At 37.0% G+C, this 18,712-nt stretch overlaps 2 protein-coding genes across 3 annotated transcripts; both read left to right on the top strand.

Annotated features, from left to right (window-relative positions):
* Nucleotides 1–269: 269 nt before the first annotated feature.
* On the top strand, nucleotides 270–4,287 carry LOC104271325 (transcription factor Dp-1-like; the record flags this gene model as incomplete). Its single annotated transcript, XM_009865962.1, has 2 exons — nucleotides 270–376; nucleotides 4,162–4,287. Coding segments are annotated over 2 exons (233 nt in total), but the record flags the coding sequence as incomplete, so codon positions are not given.
* Nucleotides 274–16,883, top strand: LOC104268830 (transcription factor Dp-1). Of its 2 annotated transcripts, none has more exons than XM_009865943.1 (9): nucleotides 274–376; nucleotides 4,162–4,283; nucleotides 5,626–5,791; nucleotides 5,985–6,131; nucleotides 8,738–8,806; nucleotides 9,773–9,924; nucleotides 11,222–11,388; nucleotides 11,867–11,948; nucleotides 15,546–16,883. In XM_009865943.1, the coding sequence occupies exons 3-9, from the start codon at nucleotides 5,678–5,680 to the stop codon at nucleotides 15,691–15,693; spliced, it is 879 nt and encodes a 292-aa protein (XP_009864245.1). In that variant the 5' UTR covers nucleotides 274–376; nucleotides 4,162–4,283; nucleotides 5,626–5,677; the 3' UTR covers nucleotides 15,694–16,883. The 2 variants fall into 2 exon arrangements, with proteins under 2 accessions (XP_009864245.1, XP_009864253.1); XM_009865951.1 differs by having other exon boundaries at nucleotides 5,988–6,131.
* Nucleotides 16,884–18,712: the final 1,829 nt, after the last annotated feature.

An 18,712-nucleotide genomic window follows, 5' to 3' on the forward strand; every position in this document is an offset into this window, starting at 1 on the left:
GGAATACTCTTTTGAAAGGGCCTATGCTAGCGAAATTTTATCTCCTGTAGACTAGTGTGCCTTAGCACGGTATTTCATATGCTGGGACATTGGCCATGTGAATCTTAATTTCTTCCTTTGCTTCAGATGTGTAAATGCTATGTTTATATTGACTCTATGCAGTTCAGAGCTAGTTTCTATTAATGCACATTTGTAGTATAGATGAAACTGGAATTGCTAAAGTAATACAATATGGCTGACCTGAAGCTATTTACTTGTATTTGTTTTAGGGGTTGTTTCTCTATTGGCTGTTCATCCTTCTACAGTAAATACGCTTGGAAAACAGCTCCTGCCAAAAACATTCGGACAGTCTAATGTCAACATTGCACAACAAGTGGTAAGGAGACTGCGGTATTTTTATTGCTTGTACTATTGCTTGCACACACTGTAAATCTGATGTGTAGCTTGATAGTTGGTGTCACTTGTCATGGGCACATAGTCTAAGCTTCTTTCTAATTTTGGTAGACATGTTAAAATAAATGTTCTTTTGTGTGAAGAAATGTAAAAATTACTCTCAAATCAATGTGCAACTACCTGAATATTCAGGTTGCTTTATCTTTTGTTTGTCTTGCCACTTATAATCAGTGGCTCTATGAGATTCTGCTTTGAAATCTGGCATAGGGAAATGTAAGTGACGTCCATCAGCCAGTTTTTATGAGACTAAAGTTAGGTGGAACAAAACTGAAAACAGAGCTACATTTCTTAGTGCTTAGTTTAGATATGCTTTTGTTTAAATACTGCAAGCTTTGTGCAAAGTACATGAAATTAGACATTTTAAAGAGTCTAATAATGCAATAGATAATACATAGGTTATGAGAAGTCACTTTTACAGTGATCAAAATCAAAATGTGGTGATCCAAAAAGGGTTAGTCTCAATTCATCTTCTGGAAAACAACTGTAATGTGTAAACATTTGAAATGGAATGTCTTTTATTACTTTATTGTGTTCTTTTATTATTTTATTTCTGATAGGAAAGCAGTTTCCCATCTGCCTTTCCGAACGCTAAGCTCCAAGGAGTGTTTATATAATCGAGGCTGCCTGAATCTATAAACTGTACCACTTGAACTGTGCACATGTAGTGCCGATCATTCACTGTGCTGGATTTCTGGTGGTGGTGGTGAATGAACTACAGCAGCCACTTGGAAGTTTAGACTGTAGTGCAATGAGTTTAGCTGAAGGAAATTACTCCTTCAGTAGGAGGTGTTCTATCAGTAAATATCCAAACAAGGAAATTCAGAGTAGTTGGACACTTTTTTAATTTAAAAATCAGTAACTAGCAGTAGGAGGAGAATGTTTTAACTGTAGATCATAGGCCATAATGGCACACAGGGGGTCCCTTCTGGTCATTTTTGTGAAACTGTGTACATACTTGAGTTTGATGTTGAAAATGAAATGTTCTTTCAGGTGCCTTCCAATATCTTTTTCTAAAGCACTAAAATTGGGATAATAATTGAATTACAAATCATCTGATGCTTTTTAAAACTTAGAGTGATGAATAAAATGTTTACAATGATACTTGCCTGCATATAAAATAAATTCTTGTGCCTTCCATCACATGTTTAAATTGACAAATCCTGGTTTATATTATCTATGATTAATTTTACATGGTAACATTATTTTTAAAATGTTATTCCAAAATAATAACTGTTAGTGGTGGGTTTTTTAGTATGTTTATTGTGGGAAATTTACATTTGCAGTCATAATTTTTTCATCAGTTTAAGTCTTACTGTGAACATACTAGCATTTTTTATTTTGTGGAGGAAAGGGCCCATATCAGCATATTTGTATTGGTTGTTATCAGGACAAAATTAGATGCTGTCATTAAAGAAGAGGTGGATTTTTTGTTTTGTGTATACATAGAGAAAAGTTTTGGGTAAATTTCTGCTGACTTTATAGCTCTAAAAAAAATAGCAAGAACTGTGAAAAAAATTACCTGTAGTATGCTGAAAATTAAGAGGAGATGAATGTTCTATCGAAGTGTAAAATGTTCTTGGGAAGCAGTTTGAGTTGGCTTGTGATCCTCTTCAACTTTCTAATCTTTGAGTGGTAAAAACAGGTTTTTAATACTTAATTTTCTGAGCTTGTGTTCGTTGTTCAGGTAGTCTAATTTCTTTTTGTTAGTACTATCCCCATATGAGCTTTTCTGTTGTGTACAGTGCACAGGCTGTCCCATTCTCCTGAAGCTAATCTGTGATCTTATGCTCTTTTGAAATCAGGAAACTAAGAGAAGCAGCAGGCACTTGTGCTGGCTTGACTCTCTTACTGTGAATTTGTACACATTTCTATTTATTCCTTGGTACTGTTGACTATATCAAGACACTACTGAGCACAGTGGATGTCCGGGGTTTGCTGCTGCCGAGTGGTTTGTTTTTCTCACAGCTGTAATTCCACCCCCTCCCCTGTGCTGGCTTGGCGCTCTTACTGCGCGGGCATAGAATATTCTAGATGTGGTACGAGGGTGGTGGTGGAGCTGCTCAAGGAATTAGGCAGGTAGGGAATAGAGCGAGACCCTCTAATTTTAGCCTCAGCAAGCAAAGCGTTGAATCATCTGTTCTCTGCATTGTCTACATGGGTGGTTTTTGCAGTCTTTTGAGACATTTGATGAATGAGACTGGTCAGTAGCAGAACTGATAGTATTTTTTTTCATGGGGAGAAAGTGAGCTGGTTCCGAATCCTCTACCCTTTTTCTGTTTCCCACAATCAGAAGTTTTGTTTTGGAAAAATAGTAAGGGAGATTAGTTGATTTTTTTTTATAGTTATTAGAAACATTTTAAGTATGGAACAAAGCTACTGAAAAGGGGAGGAGGACCTAGGATTTTGCAGCTACAAGAAGTGGATATAACAAACTTGCATATTAACTACACAGAGAGGCAGTGTAATATAAAGAGACGGTATGTGAGAAAAAACACAGCTGTCTTTTGTCCTTCCAGGCAGCTGAAATCACAAACATCTAATAGTCACTAGACTTTTGCATTCTACATTTAAAGGTTATTCAAATTTTGTTTCATTTTAACTTTCACGCATAGAATGGTTTCATTTTGAGTTTTTGGTTTTTCTGTTTTACTCTTACTGAGGCCAAATTATTGAAGCTAATGAAGAAACCTGAAATTTTATTGGTGAGGTAGAATGTGACTGCAGGAAAATATAGCAAGATTATGGGTGATAACAAGTTTAGGTTCATTTGATGTAACTGATGTCAGGATTGCAACATACTCTTTCCACTGGGAGGTAAGTGTACCCACAAAAAGTAGGCATATATTTCTACAAAATGGACATCGTACAATAACTTTTTTCCCATCAATATGTATTCTCTAGAAAGTTACATTTATAACATTTCAGATTAAAAAAATCATCTGCAAAAGCGAGAGTTCTGCTTCAGCTGATTTCACAGATAAGGAGAGTATGGCTCTGTTGGCAAACCTGTATACTACTCATATTGAAATTAACACATCTTCAGGACTACTTAACCTGCAAGTTGAAAGTGTGCTCAGCTTGTAACATATTCGGAATGGAATGGTTTTGCCTAAACTGGGCTCACTCACTACAGTGACAAAGAAAATTGGCCTTTGTTCTTCCTCACTTCTAACGTACTTGTATTTTGATTCTACGGTGATAGAGACTGACTGCAAGAGGGAATTCGGCCTTTCTTGCAACAACTCGGCATTTTCCCTTTTACTAATTATTTTTTCTTTTCTTTTACTGCTTTTTATTCAGATCCTCCTGTTTCATATGCTCATATTTTAACTAATTTACTACAACTTCTGTGTAGGTAGTCTGGTAGGGTTTGGGGTTTTTTTTTTCCTCCTTTTGTGGAGGGGAGGGTGTTTGTGTGTGTTGATCTTGTCCAAGTTAGCATTGAATAGTGTTGAGAAATCTAACAACCATGAAGAGATCTTTTAAGTCACATAAAACATAAATGCTCATTGCTTAGGAAGTGTTCTAACTGTGTAACTTACAGTCTGGAAGATTTTGTACTAGGGTGTGTAAATTCAATGCGTCTGGTAGAAGTAGGTAGATAAAAAGTATTAGTGTTGTTTGGAGAATGCATCATTTGAATCATGCTGCATACTAATATCTTGGAATACTTATGATAATTTTTCAAATTATTTTCCTTTACTGTAGGTTATTGGTACACCTCAGAGACCTTCCGCGCCAAATACTATCCTGGTAGGAAGTCCACATACACCTAACACACATTTTGTATCACAAAACCAGACTGCAGATTCATCGCCATGGTCTGCTGGGTAAGCAAAATAAATATTACAAAGAATTAATAAAATGTTGGGAACTTCTGTAACTGTTCACTGTGTGAGCGTATGTACTCTTCAGGTTAGTAGTGTGAGAGCAACAGTCTGTTTGCCTTTCCATCAGGAGCACTTCAACATTCACATATATTGTGTTAAGGATGGAAATAGTCACACAAGCATGAATGCCCCCTTGTTTGTCATAAAAGGAACTAGAATGTTTTCTGTAAACTCTTGACAGATACTCTCATGTTACCTATGTTTTCAGAATCATAGAATGAAACATAGAATGCGTTGCATTGGAAGGGACCTTCAGAGGTCCTCTGGTCCAACTTCCCTGCCATAAGCAGGGATGTCTTTAAGTAGATTGGATATTCAGAGAATTTAGCTCCTAAAAGGACACAGGAATTCTTGGGATTTAATTCAGCTTCTAACATTTCTGTTTTAGTGATGTACTTAAAAAAAAAAATTAAAAATTAGTACTTTTCAGGTTGAAGTGTATCTTGAGGTATCATTTAAAATAAGAATATTAGATACAGTGAATGCATTCTTTTGGTGTCTTTTCTTATGAAATCCTTTTTTTTTAAAGGTCTCTTGCTAAATGTTGCTTTAAGACTAAATTTGTCATCAGTGTCTTGTTACACATAAATGGTTTTCTGCTTTGGAATTATACTGTGAAATGCACATGCAGAAAATTGAGAGATTCCATTGCTAATACTAATTTATTGATACTTGCATTCTTCCACAAGTTACAAGGAACTTTTTATTTAAAATATATGCAGAAAACCTTGCTATACTTTTTGAATCTCATAACTTTGAATTTTTATGGCAACTTCATATGGTATATAATTTCAAATGTGTGTTTCAGTAATAGTGTAATGTTTAGTGAGCTTGACCAATATTATACTGTCTGTTCCATCATTATTGAACCTACGTAGAAAGTGCTTAATCAAATCTAATTTTTGTAACCAAACTAGATGGGCTAGTTAATATTTTTTTTAATATTACTTTCTGTAATTCATTCTTCATGTTTTAGCATTTATCCCCCAATCCATTGACTTCTTCAAGAATAACTCATGTTAACTTATTGTCTGCTACTGGAGCTCTAGCAGAGTTGCCAAAAGAATGAATTTTTACTGTATTTCACATTGAGATATTAGAATTGTTAATTGTTGTAAGTGGCAGGGGAAAAAAATTCTAGGAAGAAATATTGGAAAGGGTTGACATGCAGAAGAAAAGGGAAGGATTGTTTTTTTACAGCAGTGTGCCTGTATTCGAAAAAGAGACTTTAAATATTCCAACGTTCAAATATTCTTAAAATATATATTATACGTATATTTAGGAAGCGGAACAAAAAAGGAGAGAAGAATGGCAAGGGTTTACGTCATTTCTCTATGAAGGTTTGTGAGAAGGTACAAAGAAAAGGAACCACCTCATACAATGAGGTGGCAGACGAGTTGGTTGCAGAATTCAGTACCACTGATAATCACATTTCACCAAATGAATCAGTAAGTATATGGGAGGTCAGTTCCATGTGAACTGAATGGGGGAAGAGAAATTTCTTTTTGAGGTTTTTGTATTTCTTTTCTTGCTGCTAAATGAAACAGTTTGGACATTACCTGAGTTTACCCATTTACTATCGTATGTTTATTTTCAAATATTGTCACAAGTATGTTTTTTATTAATGCACTGTGTCTATAGCAGGCTTATGACCAGAAGAATATTAGACGACGTGTCTATGATGCCTTAAATGTCCTCATGGCCATGAACATTATTTCTAAGGAGAAGAAGGAAATAAAATGGATTGGTCTACCTACTAACTCGGCTCAGGAATGTCAGAATTTAGAGGTAAGGTGTTAGGAAGTTCCCAATGGCTTTGTGTTTGAGTAGATAATTATAATTTTGATATGATCTAATATAACATGTTCATGTGAACTGAGATAGCAAAGTAGAATGGTATAGTTGCTTTCCTGACTCTTTTTAAAGTTTATTTGTATTTACAAAACACACATTTAAACTTCCAGATTGCTTAAATGTATATATTCCTATTTCTTCTATGTCAAAGATACAACTTTGTGACAGCGTTTATGGTCTGTGTGAAATATTCTGGAGTGGAGATTGATCAAACTGAAAGATAAATGTGTATTTCCAGCACTGCAGTAGTGGTGCTCAAGAGTCAGAAAGACTGTTCTCTCCAGATGCCAGACAAGTAATACATCTGTGGTGATGATAGGTTTTGCATGTAGATCAGCATATATGTGCGTTACTCATTCTTTGTTGCTGCAGATCTTAGATGTTTCTGCCATTTTTCTTACATGAACATGTCAGACCTTTTTACTGCATGTCTTGGATAAGAAGTAAAAGTTTACACTAAAAAGCATTAGTAAGTTGTGGCAGGATTATTTTTTTTCCTGAGATTTTCAGGATAATAAAGTTACTGAGGTTTACTGAAATCAGTTCACTTTATCAAAACAGAATGAGGCTTTCTATTTTTTCTTAAGTCTAAAATCCCTTCAGCAGAACTGAAAAAGCTGTGTAGAAGCTGATAAATTGGGGAAAGGAAAAAAAACCAAAACCCAAAAAACCAACAAACCTTTTGAAATCTGTCTTCAAAGGGCTAATTATATGGAGATTTTTGTTCAATGCTGATAATTGATTTTTCAGTTAGTACTGTAATTGCTGTCTAGATGAAGAAAACATAGGATATCTTATCAAAATGAGTTTAATTAACTATTTGTCATTCCAAGTGAAAATTATTAAGAGAGTGATACGTGGGGCATAAATTGTAGGGAGAGTATGGAAGGTGAATTTGTTTGGAGACCAATATTTTTTTTCTTTTTCTTTTTGAATATATCTTTCCAGCTTAACTGAGTATAGTTCTGTGGGGTTTTTCACTGGGAAAACTGCATTCCTGTGAATTTTTTACTTGAGGCATTTTCTTGTTAGAGTCATGTTTTAAGGATTTAAGAGCAAAAGTTGATGTTCAGGACAATGGTCTCTCTATCTAGTGTTGTGTTCAACAGTAGCAGTTACCTAGGAAGGAGTGTAAAATTGGAAAAAGTATTTAATGATGTTTTCTACTGTAAGTTGTGGTTCAGGCATAACCTGAGCCAGATATAGTATCCTATTTAATAGCCCTCAATTAATTTTTCTTCCACAAATTTTTACTTTGCACGAAGTTTGCTTTTAATATTGAGTGGTTTGTGGCAGTGAATTCCAGTTGCCTTAGAAGCTTCACATGAAATACCTTTTGTTGGTTTTGAACATACTGTATTTAGCTGATATCCTCTAATTATTTTTTTCTTTGGATTGGAAGTGATAGTGACAGTGACCTGGTCATTTGTTATTCATTTTCTCCATACTATTAATGGTTTTATAGATTTCTCCTTTGTTCTCGGCCATTTTTTCATCCTCATTTCTGTAGAATCCTAGTTTATTCATTTTTCCCTGGTATGGAATCTGTTCTTTGTCATTGATTATCCTGTTTGTTCTTTTATATGGTCTTTTTGAAATAGGAAGATCAGACTTACCGAATTCAAGATGTAAATGTTCTGGTTCGTACACTGATGTAGTAATAACTTCTGATTTGTTCTCTGTTCCGTGCCTAATAATGCAAATTTTTGGTTGCTGTGGTGTACCGAGCTGATGGTTTTTTGTAGTTACTGTAATTTCAGATCTCTACTGAGTGTCATTTTATTTCTAATATATGCATGGATGGGATTATTTTTTCTCTCAGATGCCACATTACATTTACTGAAAATAATTGTGATGTTGTAATCACTCAGTGCAACAAGACACCTTGAGTATCCTTTATCATGAGCTCTCTTTTTACTATGCCGGTTAACCCGGCATTGTCAGCAGATTCTGTCACCCTGCTGATTCTCCCCTTATTCTAACACTCTATCTGTTTGAATAACAGGCTGTGAATTAAGTCTTTGTGTGAATTTACTGGTGAGCTTCTTTCACTGAGAAAGCTGTTAATTTCATACCATTTTGTCTCCTATCTTTTATGTTATTTTTTTAGTGTGTTTTTAATATTGTGAGGACTTAACTTTGGACTCCATACCAGCTTCATTTCATTAAGCATTTCTGATGGATCTTCTCCGATAGTTTGAATATCAGTAGACTACATCAAGTGGATCCTTCTGGTCTAATACCCTTTGCCTCCTTGAGAGAATCTGGAGAATTCTTTGTGATGTGACTTCCACTGGCAAAGATGTTTCTAACATCTCCTCAATGTGTTGTACTTTATTCCCCAGTGTTTCAATTCTACTCTTGGTTATGGTTTCCATCAGTAGTAGTGATGTGAGTCTTGATAGTTAGATCTCTAAATGATTGACATCATATATCCTACCTCCGTTTCTCTGGTATTGAAATGATTTTAAGGGGAGAAAGTAGTGGTATAAAACACTACTTAAAACCAACAAACTAACCAATTTATTTTCTACCTTAAGGTGGAGAAACAGAGAAGACTTGAAAGAATAAAGCAAAAACAGTCTCAGCTACAAGAACTCATTCTACAGGTACAGTCAAGGTACTCTTGTCTATAGGGCAAGATCACTTATATCTATATTCCTGTTGTTTTATCCCACTGAGGGATGGAAAACGCCTAAGAATATTAGAGGTTAATTTCAGGATGAGATCTGTGCCGTTCTAAATTAGCACTGGAGTTTAGCTGGGACCATGCTATTGGCCATTGCTGTTGGGGAAGCCAGCAACCTTCCTTGAGTTCTGTTGAATTTTTCCACAATTCCAGATATTTTTAAACAGGATTGACAGGAGCTGCAGTTTATACTGTATCCTCTGAATTTTCCAATTTGGTCCTAGTATCTAGAATGTGTTTTTGCTTTAGAGTCCATAGATGAAATTCTGTGACAGTAGAGGTCGTCTCTTACAATACTCTGTGTCTTGCCTTTTGGGGATGTTGCCACCCCTGCTCTGTAAGTGACTTCACAGCTGTGAAACCGTTGCTGAACTCCTTCCCAGATTTCCCCTTGTTGCCCTGTGGGAAGCAGTAATCTGTCCTCTAAGTCACTGTCCTGGTTCAACTGCTGATATTTAAAATAGGAACATTCCATTCTGAAAAGCACTTTTGATACGATGTAAGAGTAGAGTCATTAATGTTTCCTAAAGTATAACGTCAGATTTTCACATCCCAGTTTTGGGTTCGTTTTTGGCATATAATTTCAGCAAGTGGGATACTATATGAAAATTTGTTTTTCTTGTCATTGTCATCTCTTCGTTCTGTCAAGGATCTGTCCTGATTAGAGCGTACTTTTTTTTCTCAGTTATGTTTTACTGTGTTGTATTTTTTAATACTATCATTTGCATCTTGCATCTCAACATGCAGGAATATGGTGGACACTCTCTCTCCTTCTCTGCATTTACTTGGCTGCACCTGTTGCGGGTACTCTTTATCAGAGGGGTTTTTTGTTAGCAGGGTCTTAAAGGTTTAATTCATACTTTGATATCACTATTGCTTTGTCTAGCAAATTGCCTTCAAGAACCTTGTTCAGCGAAACCGTCAAGCAGAGCAACAGGCAAATCGACCGCCGCCTTCCAATTCTGTCATCCATTTGCCATTTATCATTGTGAACACCAGCAAGAAGACAGTGATTGACTGCAGTATTTCAAATGACAAGTGAGTTAAAAAGTTTCTGTCTGGCTGAGTTTTATGTCCATGCTAAAGTGTTCATCTACAGTTGTTTAAAGTGAAATACAAATAAATTTACTTGAGCTGTCTGTAGATTGAGAGTATGGATTTCGGACAGGTAAAGCATAGTCATGTGGAATAGTACTTTTTAATAAGTAGAATAGTGACATTCGCATTCAGTAACTTATCTAAGACTTATTACTTAGAGATGTTAGTAGCAAAGTAAGGCAGCTGTGCTGAAGTTTATCATACTGTACCAAGTAGTGTTTTCATTTGGCCTAACTCGGTAAAGTGCAGCCAGCAGAACTGAAAAGAGATTTTCCTTTCAGAACTGCAAAGCTAGGTTTTTCATCTGCCAAAGAAAAGCTGAATATAGCAGTGTTTTCTCCTTGAACTATTAGCTTGCTAGAAAAGCTTAAAAACATGAAAATGGCAAAGAATAATATTATCTAACATACAAAATATTTAATTAAAACTTTTATTTGTTAAACCTCTTAATGATTTACATAGCGTGTGTAATTATGGTTTTAGTCGCTTGCTATCAAATACATAAATCTTAAAAAATTTGATTGCTTAATGTGGTTTGTCATCAACACTGTATGTTAAGCTTTTGAAATACTGCCATTCCTGGAACTGGAAAGGTCGTTGCAGTACTTGAAGCTGTCTCAGGAATGGTGGTGCCAGCAGGAGTAGGGAGATGATCATTGCTCTGTACTTAGCTTTGATGAGACCGCACCTTGAGTACTGCATCTAGTTTTGGGCCCCTCACTACAAGAGGGACACTGAGATGCTGGAGAGGGTACAGAGGCGGCTGCCAAACTGGTAAATGGCATAGAACATAAGTCTTAGGAGGAAAGGCTGAGGGATCTGGGGCTGTTTAGCCTGGAGAAGAGGAGATTGAGTGGAGACCTCATCGCTCTCTGCAACTACGTGAAGGGAGGTTGAAGAGAGGTGGAGGTTGGTCTATTCTACCTAGCGGAGAGAGATAGGACAAGGGAAAATGGATTTAAATTGCGCCAGGGGAGGTTCAGGTTAGATATTAGGAAGAGTTTCTATACTGAGAGGGTTGTCAGGCATTGGAACAGGCTGCCCAGGGAGGTGGTTGAGTCGCCGTCTCTGGAGGTGTTTAAGAGATGGGTGGATGTTGCGTTGAGGGGAATCGTTTAGTAGGTTGATAGGGCTGGGACAAAGGCTGGACTCGATCTTGAAGGTCTCTTCCAGATGTTACGATTCTGTGATCCTATGATTCTATTCTAAGCTAATTGAGACATTTTTTCCTCTCCAGGTTTGAATATCTATTTAATTTTGACAATACTTTTGAAATTCATGATGATATAGAAGTACTAAAAAGAATGGGAATGGCCTGTGGGCTAGAATCTGGAAGCTGTTCAGCAGAAGACCTAAAAATTGCGAGGAGTTTGGTTCCTAAAGCTCTGGAACCATATGTGACAGGTTAGTTAATCCATGAAGATTCATGGTTTGTGGTGAAGATTTCTAACAAGCCTTCAAATACATACGCCTTTCACTGGGCAGCAGAGATTCATGGGGAATGAGCTGTCACTCTTTGCAGAAACATGTTTTGCGTTCATACCACACAAGTAAATCTTTATGTGGTGTAAAGAGGAGGGTGTTTGTAGTTGATTCACCTGGAAAGGCAGAACATGGTCACAACTTTGTTTTGCATTGTTTTATCGTTTTCATTATATTAGGAATACTGAAGACATCTGACTTGATGACTTCCCAATAAAATAGCTTTTTTAATGCATTTTTAAATTTTGCTGTTCCACTGTCTTCATGTTTTTAATTGTGTTAGTTGGATATATTGTGTTTTGGATGTGTTCGGTATTAGTTACAAGACTCGTTTGCTGGACTTGAAAAAGCAATTCCACTGAATTAGATGGGTGCAAACTACATATTATTTGTTTTTCAGAAATGGCTCAGGGATCAATCAGCAGTGTATATGTCACATCTTCATCAGGTTCTGCATCAAATGGCACAAGATTTTCAGCCAGGTGAGATTAAATTATCAAATAGTTTTTAAAATCTGTGATCATCAAAGAAACTTAATTAGAGATTAAATACCTAATGAGACAAGTTCTGTTTTGATCAAATGTGGCGTGGATATGTGTTTAAGTTCATTCTGAGATGTCTTGTTTACCTGAGTAGTGATGGTTCTTACCATTGTTATTAAGGAAATACTTTCCTCTAGAGTAGAAAAGAATGATGTCTTGATAAGGCCTTGATAAGGCTGGTGTTAGACTCGAGTTTATTATTTTTGTTTAGTTTTGAGTTTGTGATGAGAAAACAGATATTTCCCTAAAGATATAATATGGGCAAGGTTATCCTTTGGTCAATAGTGTCTAACTTAAAAACAGCATCAGAAGCTTGTAGAGGGAACTGTAATGAAAAACATGTCTTTCTGCGAGCTCTACTAAGTTGTAAAATGAGTCAAATGTCATTAAAATGTTTAACAGTGCTAACAAATACTCAAATTGAGTAAATTGATCAGCTGAACAAAATATCTGCAGAAGTCTTGATTTTCCACCTTTTTTTCTGGTGTGTCCAGAAACTTAGCCTTATTTGCAAAGTTAGTTGAATTTCTGTGGTACATGTAATGCAACTCATCCATTTGGGCAATTTAGAATTGCAGAGTGAATTGGGTTGGAAGGGGTCTTCAGAGACCATCTAGTCTAATCCCCCTGCTTTGGGCAAGGACATGTTTCACTAGAGCAGCTTGCTCAAAGCCCAATCCAACTTGACCTTGAATACTGATGGAGCACCCACAGCTTCTCTGGGATACCTGTTCCGCTGTCTCGCCACCCTCATCACAAAAAATTTCTTCCATGTATCCAACGTAAACCTACCCTCTTTCTGTTTAAAAGCATTGTACCTTTTCTGTTACTGCAGGCTGTGGCAAAACATCTTCCTCTGTATTTCTTATTTTTGCCTTTAAACACTGAAAGGCCACAATGAGGTCTTCGTAGAAGAGGTGTACCAACGCCCACAGAGCTGGACGCAGCACTGCACATGGGGTCTCAGCAGAGCAGAGGAGGGGAGTCCCCTCCCTCAACCTGCTGGCCACACTTTTGATGCAGCCCAAGATGCGATTGGCCTTCTGGGCTGTGAGCATACATGGTTGAGAGGCGTCCCTGCCCACTGCAGGGGGGTTGAATTTGGTGATCTCTAAGGCCCCTTCTAACCTAAAGCAATTCTATGACTGATTGCTGGCTTGTGTCCAGTTTTTCATCTGCCAGTATTCCCTGGTCCTTCTTGACAGAACTGTTCTTGATCCCTTCGCCTCCCATTTGATACTGTTATGAGGGACTGCCCTGACCCCCTGTGCAGGACTTTGCACTTGGCCTTGAGTTTCATGAACTTTGCATGGGCCCACCTCACAAACCTGTCAAGGTTCCTCTAGATGGCATCCCTTTCTTTCCAGCGTATCAACTGCACTGCTCATCTTGATGCAATTCTCAAACTTATTGAGGATTCATCCCACTGTTTGTCGTTAATGTAGACACTAAGTAGTGTTAGTGTCAATATGGACCCTTTAGGAGCACCACTCTTTCTATTTTGACGTTTTGCTGTTGACTGTAACTCTTTGGTCACAGCCATCCAGCCAATTTCTTGTCCGACGGGTAGTCCCTCTGTCAAACTCTTAACAGTTAAGCTCAGGGATGTGTGGGACTAGCAGTGGTGAAGAGGGTGGTTTATGCTCCAGCCCATTCCTACTACCCAAAAAAGTGTGGGGAATTCTGCCTGTTCTGTGCTGATGGACTGAAGTTTAAATGAGAATACTGCCCAAGATATCTTTAGAGAAGCAGAACGTACACAGTACATAAAATCTCCATTTTCACTAAGGTTCCTTCTGTGATAATGAGCACAGTGTTAATGAGAAAGGACCCATGTAATTTTAAGACCTTGAAATTTGAATAGACCACTAGTGGCCAGAGGCCAGTGGAAAACCATGAACTGACTGTGTTTCAGTATCTTGGTGAGAGGCACAAGAACTCCTCCAAATTCTGTTTCCTAGGAGGCTGAACAAGAGCAATTATGGTACCTATATAAGTATTCATATAAATAGGAAACGACAAGTTATTTAGCTTTTGTGGTATCAAAAATTGCTGGTAAGGGAAAGAAAGGCTGTAAAATTATTTAGCAAGCTCTCTAAAATTGTCTGCAGAAGACTGAAGATGCTGCTGATGATGCATTCATGCCAATTTCTTTATCATACCAGGATATTCGGTTTATGAACTCCAGTTCCATTTTTAGCAGAAAGAGAGGAGACGAAGGTTTGGGTTTGTACTTTCAAAGTTCACAGGAACACAAGAGTCATCTCCAGTTTTTGTCTTTTCTTGTTTTTGAAACTGCTTCTGCAGATTGTCATGGAGAACCTGTTACAAGTCAGCTGACTACAGCTAGGCAGATGTCTTAGTATCTTTTTTTTGAATAAGTGTGCAGAACGGCAAAAACTCTTGGAAGTGTGTTACTGGATATGTTTTCCTTGTGGGCTTCCAGGGTGTGCCCCTGCAGTTGCATTATGTGTGACGATAGACCATTGAATTAGTTCCGTACAGCAACAGCATGCATGACTGATTATGTGCATGAGCTGGATTAAAAAACGACTAACAAACATTTCTAAAGGCAATTTTTAAAAGATCAATGTCTTTCAACTTGAAGATGCTATTTCTGTGATTTTTTTGAAGAACGTTTTGTCAAGAATTTGTGACCAAGTCTCAATAGTTTGATAAACTATTGAGAAAGTAAGCAAAAAAAAGATGGGCAAAAGAGCAAATAACAGAGGCAGGAATATTCTGGCTCTGTCAAAATAAAATAGTTGAGGAGACAGTTAATCTATGAACAAGACATTTCAGACCATATCTGCAATGCGTGTGTGTATTTTTGTGGAAAAAGAGCGCATTCGAGTAAGAAAGTGGATGTTCTCTAAATGTACCTGCTGGTTCAGGAGGTGGATTTTCAGGATAGGGCTGTTGTCACAGAGGGAAAAATAGGAGATGCTGAAGAGATTGGGTTTTGTTCAGTTGTGGGTTTGTTTGGTTTTTTTAAACTAGAAAAGCATCGTGAGAAGAAAACAGTTGCAAGTTAAATACACAGCATGTAGCAATGCTAATTGCCATGTAACAACAAGGAATTAAGACAAAGCTATTAATTCCTTGTTTCCAAAGTGTTTGAATCAAGATTAATGCTGAAAAACATGATTCACTTGTGATGCAAGTGTCCAATGCTGCATGAAAATATTGAAGAGCTTAGCTGTGTAGCCTTAAGGCTGCATGTACTTTAGAAGTGCCTGGAAAGCATACTTCTAAGGCGCCTGTGAAAGGATTTAATCTTTATTATATTAAGCCCAAAGGAGGAAACATATAGTAAGAACCACTTCTGAATTACTTCAGTGTTTCTCCTTTTAAAGAACAACTTACTCGTATATTAAAGACAGTTTATGCGGTCGTGGTGACAGATTAATTAAAGGGATGAAAGAGATACATAATTTTATTTAAGAGCACAGTAAGCTGGGGAAAATCATTAACAGCAATGCCAACCAGCCTCTGTTTTGCTTTTTTGGTTTTTTGGTTTTTTTTTTTCCCCTCCAGTGACTTTTCCAATGGTGGAGATGGGATGTTGGCTACAAGCTCCAATGGATCTCAGTACAGTGGCTCCAGAGTTGAAACACCAGTTTCTTATGTTGGGGATGATGATGACGACGACGATGACTTTAATGAAAACGATGATGACGACTGATGCCCTTTGCTTGTAGACTATTTTTTTGCTAAAATTCAGCAAGCTTCAGGAATAAATTGTTCTAGGGAGAAGTGTCTCAAATTACTTTGCCCCATCCCTCAAGGAGAATATTGGTAAGCAGTTCTGAGTTTAGAAATTGCACCTCTGATAAGCAAACAAGGATTGTTTTATGTAGGATATTTTTAAATGTGGTGTGGATGTGTGTTTTTGATACCAGTGTGTTAATGCAGAGCCTTTATTTACTCTTGGTTTAGGGGTTTTTGGTTTGTTGGTTGTTTTTTGTTTGTTTTGGGTTTTTTTTACTTGAAGGAAAATGGATTTTGCCCCAAATGTTCTTGCGGAGTTTGCTAAAGAAATGTAGACACATTATTGAGAAATAAAATGCTATCCTTCTGTGGAAAATGAATACACTGAATGGCAATTTATTTGGAGTGTATTTTGATTATGCCACTTTTTGAGGGATAGAGAGCTAATGTAGTAGTGTTTTTTGTTAATCATGCAGTGTCCAAAGAACCAAACAAGAAAAGATACGTCCTACTTTTTTTACATGTTAAATTCCAGAAATGTTGTTGTGAACTTATTTTCCCTTAAATTATATCTAACATTATGATTCCATCAAGTTTATATACTTTTCACTGTATGTTGGGACATATGAATTACTAAGTTTTTGGCAAATGTTTACTGCCAGTTGGTGCAGCTATATAAAATGTCTTGAAGGTTTGGAATGATTTATTGCTTATGGTAAAATTTGCCTGATTTCTTACAGGCAGACTTTGGAAACTTTTTATTATATAGTTGTTTACATACTTATAAGTCTATCATATAAAGACATGTACTGAAACAAATGTTTGTATTTGTTTCATAAGCATCTTCCTGTAATCTATTATAAAGTTGAAATTAAATATAGAGAATGTTTTAAGTTTTTTAACTCAAAATTTGTCAATCATTTTTAATAGTTCATTTTTATAAAAGGAATTTCAGGGCAGGTGGTAGTCTTTTTAAATTTATTCACAAACAATTAACTGCACAAATACTGTCAGCTGCCTATTCTAAGACAGTAGTCTTTTTATTGAAACACAAATAAACTTTTCTGTAATATTTTATGGAATATAAAGAGACTATAATTGTTTGACTTGTTTAACCTTGGCACTGTTAGTTTTTATTAATAAAACGCGCATGGGCATTTTTAACAAGCTCTGTGGTTTTTCTAATTTTAGGGTTATTTTAGAACATTTCACTTCTCATCGCAAGATGTATAATTAACTCTTTCAGGATTGTGCATCTACACTATTAGAGGGCCCAGGTTTTTTGCTTTGATGGAGTAATTTGTCCTTAGAGCTCTTGGTAACTTCTGATACAAAAAGCAATGCCCTGCCCTGTGTATATGCTCTTCTTTTGCGTCTCCTTATTTCATTCATCTTGCTTCTTGGTGTGGCAGGCCAACCTTAGTACTCCAGTCCAGCTTCTCTGTTTAAAACCCCACGCTTATTGTCCTGACTTTTCATCCTATATTCATCAATCCTGACTTTCTGTCATAAATTCCCATGTCCTCAAAACAGGCCTTCATCTCTTTTATGTGTGTTTCCTCCTTAAAACTTTTTCTCAGATCACCTCCTCTGCTGTCATCTGAAAGCACAGGCTGCTTCTGAACTGGCTTAGGCATTCTGCAGGCTGCTCTCAGTTGGGATTCGTTGCTTCCAGAAACTCCAGGGAGTTGCTGCCAAGACAAGTTGCAGCCTAATGACTGCTCTGTCTGTGATAAGGGTTGCTGGATGCGCTTAAACCCTGTGCTAACTTTCAGGTCTCTTACATGTTTGCTTGTTTTTTCTCTGAGCAATTACGCCTTGGCCAATATCACATGGTAAAGCGAAGGCGGGTTCTTTCTCTGCAGCAGTTGATAACGCAGTGAATGTTTTGTAGTTGTATTGAACCTTGTAATGTGAGTGAACCAAGCACATAATTTAATGGACCTGGGAAAACAATTTGGGGGGCTAATTGATTGCTTTCCTTCTCACTGAAGATGTCATTCTTTGCAGTGCTAATGCTCAAAGCAAGGTTCTTGTCACAGTTGAGTCAACTGATTCAAATTATCTTTGCACTTGAATGTCAGTTTTAGCTGCGGAGTCCAACAATAGTTACCAAGGAACTTTTAACAGTCCAGGGGATTAGTCCAGTTTTCCTTTACATTCTAAATCTCCAGTGTATGATCCAAGATTTACTTGCCAAGAGTAAGTACAGGAGTGTTATTTAAGGAAGGCTGACAATTGTCGTTTGGTTCTTATCAGTGGAATAGACCTCAGATAAGGCAAGGTCAAGATGAGACTGAAACTGTGGCAAAATACATTTCAAAAGATACTGCTTTTAGTTGCTGATGAATCTCTGAAATGGAATTTTGAGAGTTTCAATAAGCAGCGTTGGAGTGGTTTGGGGGAATGATTCTATATTATTTTTACAGTTGGATTCACTCATCTTAAAGGTCTTTTCCAACCTAAATGATTCTATGATTCTTATATTACCTTTGTTTCAAGAGAGCTTTCTAGTAAAGGCAAGAATAACAAGAGGAAGTCTATTGACTTTTGCTAGATTTCAGACAGCTGCCTGGTCATAGTGTTTAGCTGAGGGAAGAGGGGGAAGAAAGAAAAAAAAAAACCACAGAGACCAATGGTGATGGAAGAGGTGGAAATGAGGAGAGGAAACTTGTAGTAGGAGGAGGTAACCAGAAAAGAATGAACAGATTGAAACTTGCAGAGGGACATAAAACAAGAAAGTGTGAGCTGGGAGGAAGTAATGAGAGAAAACAAGAGAAGACTAATCAAAGACTAAAAAAAAAGACTAGTAATAGGAACTTTTGAAGGGAGCTAGAAAAAAAAAGAGGCAAGGAAATGCATAGAACAGGTACAAGGTCAGGCCTGGCTTGAAAGGAACTAGAAAGTGGGAGGCAACTGCAAACTATATGGTGTGGTATCTGAAAAGGGCAGTACCATGTGTATGGATCGAAAAGGAAGATTTAAAAGCAGGA

This window comes from Apaloderma vittatum, unplaced genomic scaffold (genome assembly GCF_000703405.1).
Source record: "Apaloderma vittatum isolate BGI_N311 unplaced genomic scaffold, ASM70340v1 scaffold11710, whole genome shotgun sequence".
Lineage (NCBI taxonomy): Eukaryota > Metazoa > Chordata > Aves > Trogoniformes > Trogonidae > Apaloderma > Apaloderma vittatum.

Excerpts from the sequence above, each read along its gene's own strand:
- LOC104268830 (XM_009865943.1), top strand. The coding sequence starts at position 5,678 with ATGAAGGTTTGTGAGAAGGTACAAAGAAAAGGAACCACCTCATACAAT. Across the intron at positions 5,792-5,984 it reads ACATTTCACCAAATGAATCA|CAGGCTTATGACCAGAAGAA; the intron begins GTAAGTATATGG and ends CTGTGTCTATAG. Across the intron at positions 11,389-11,866 it reads TCTGGAACCATATGTGACAG|AAATGGCTCAGGGATCAATC; the intron begins GTTAGTTAATCC and ends TTTGTTTTTCAG.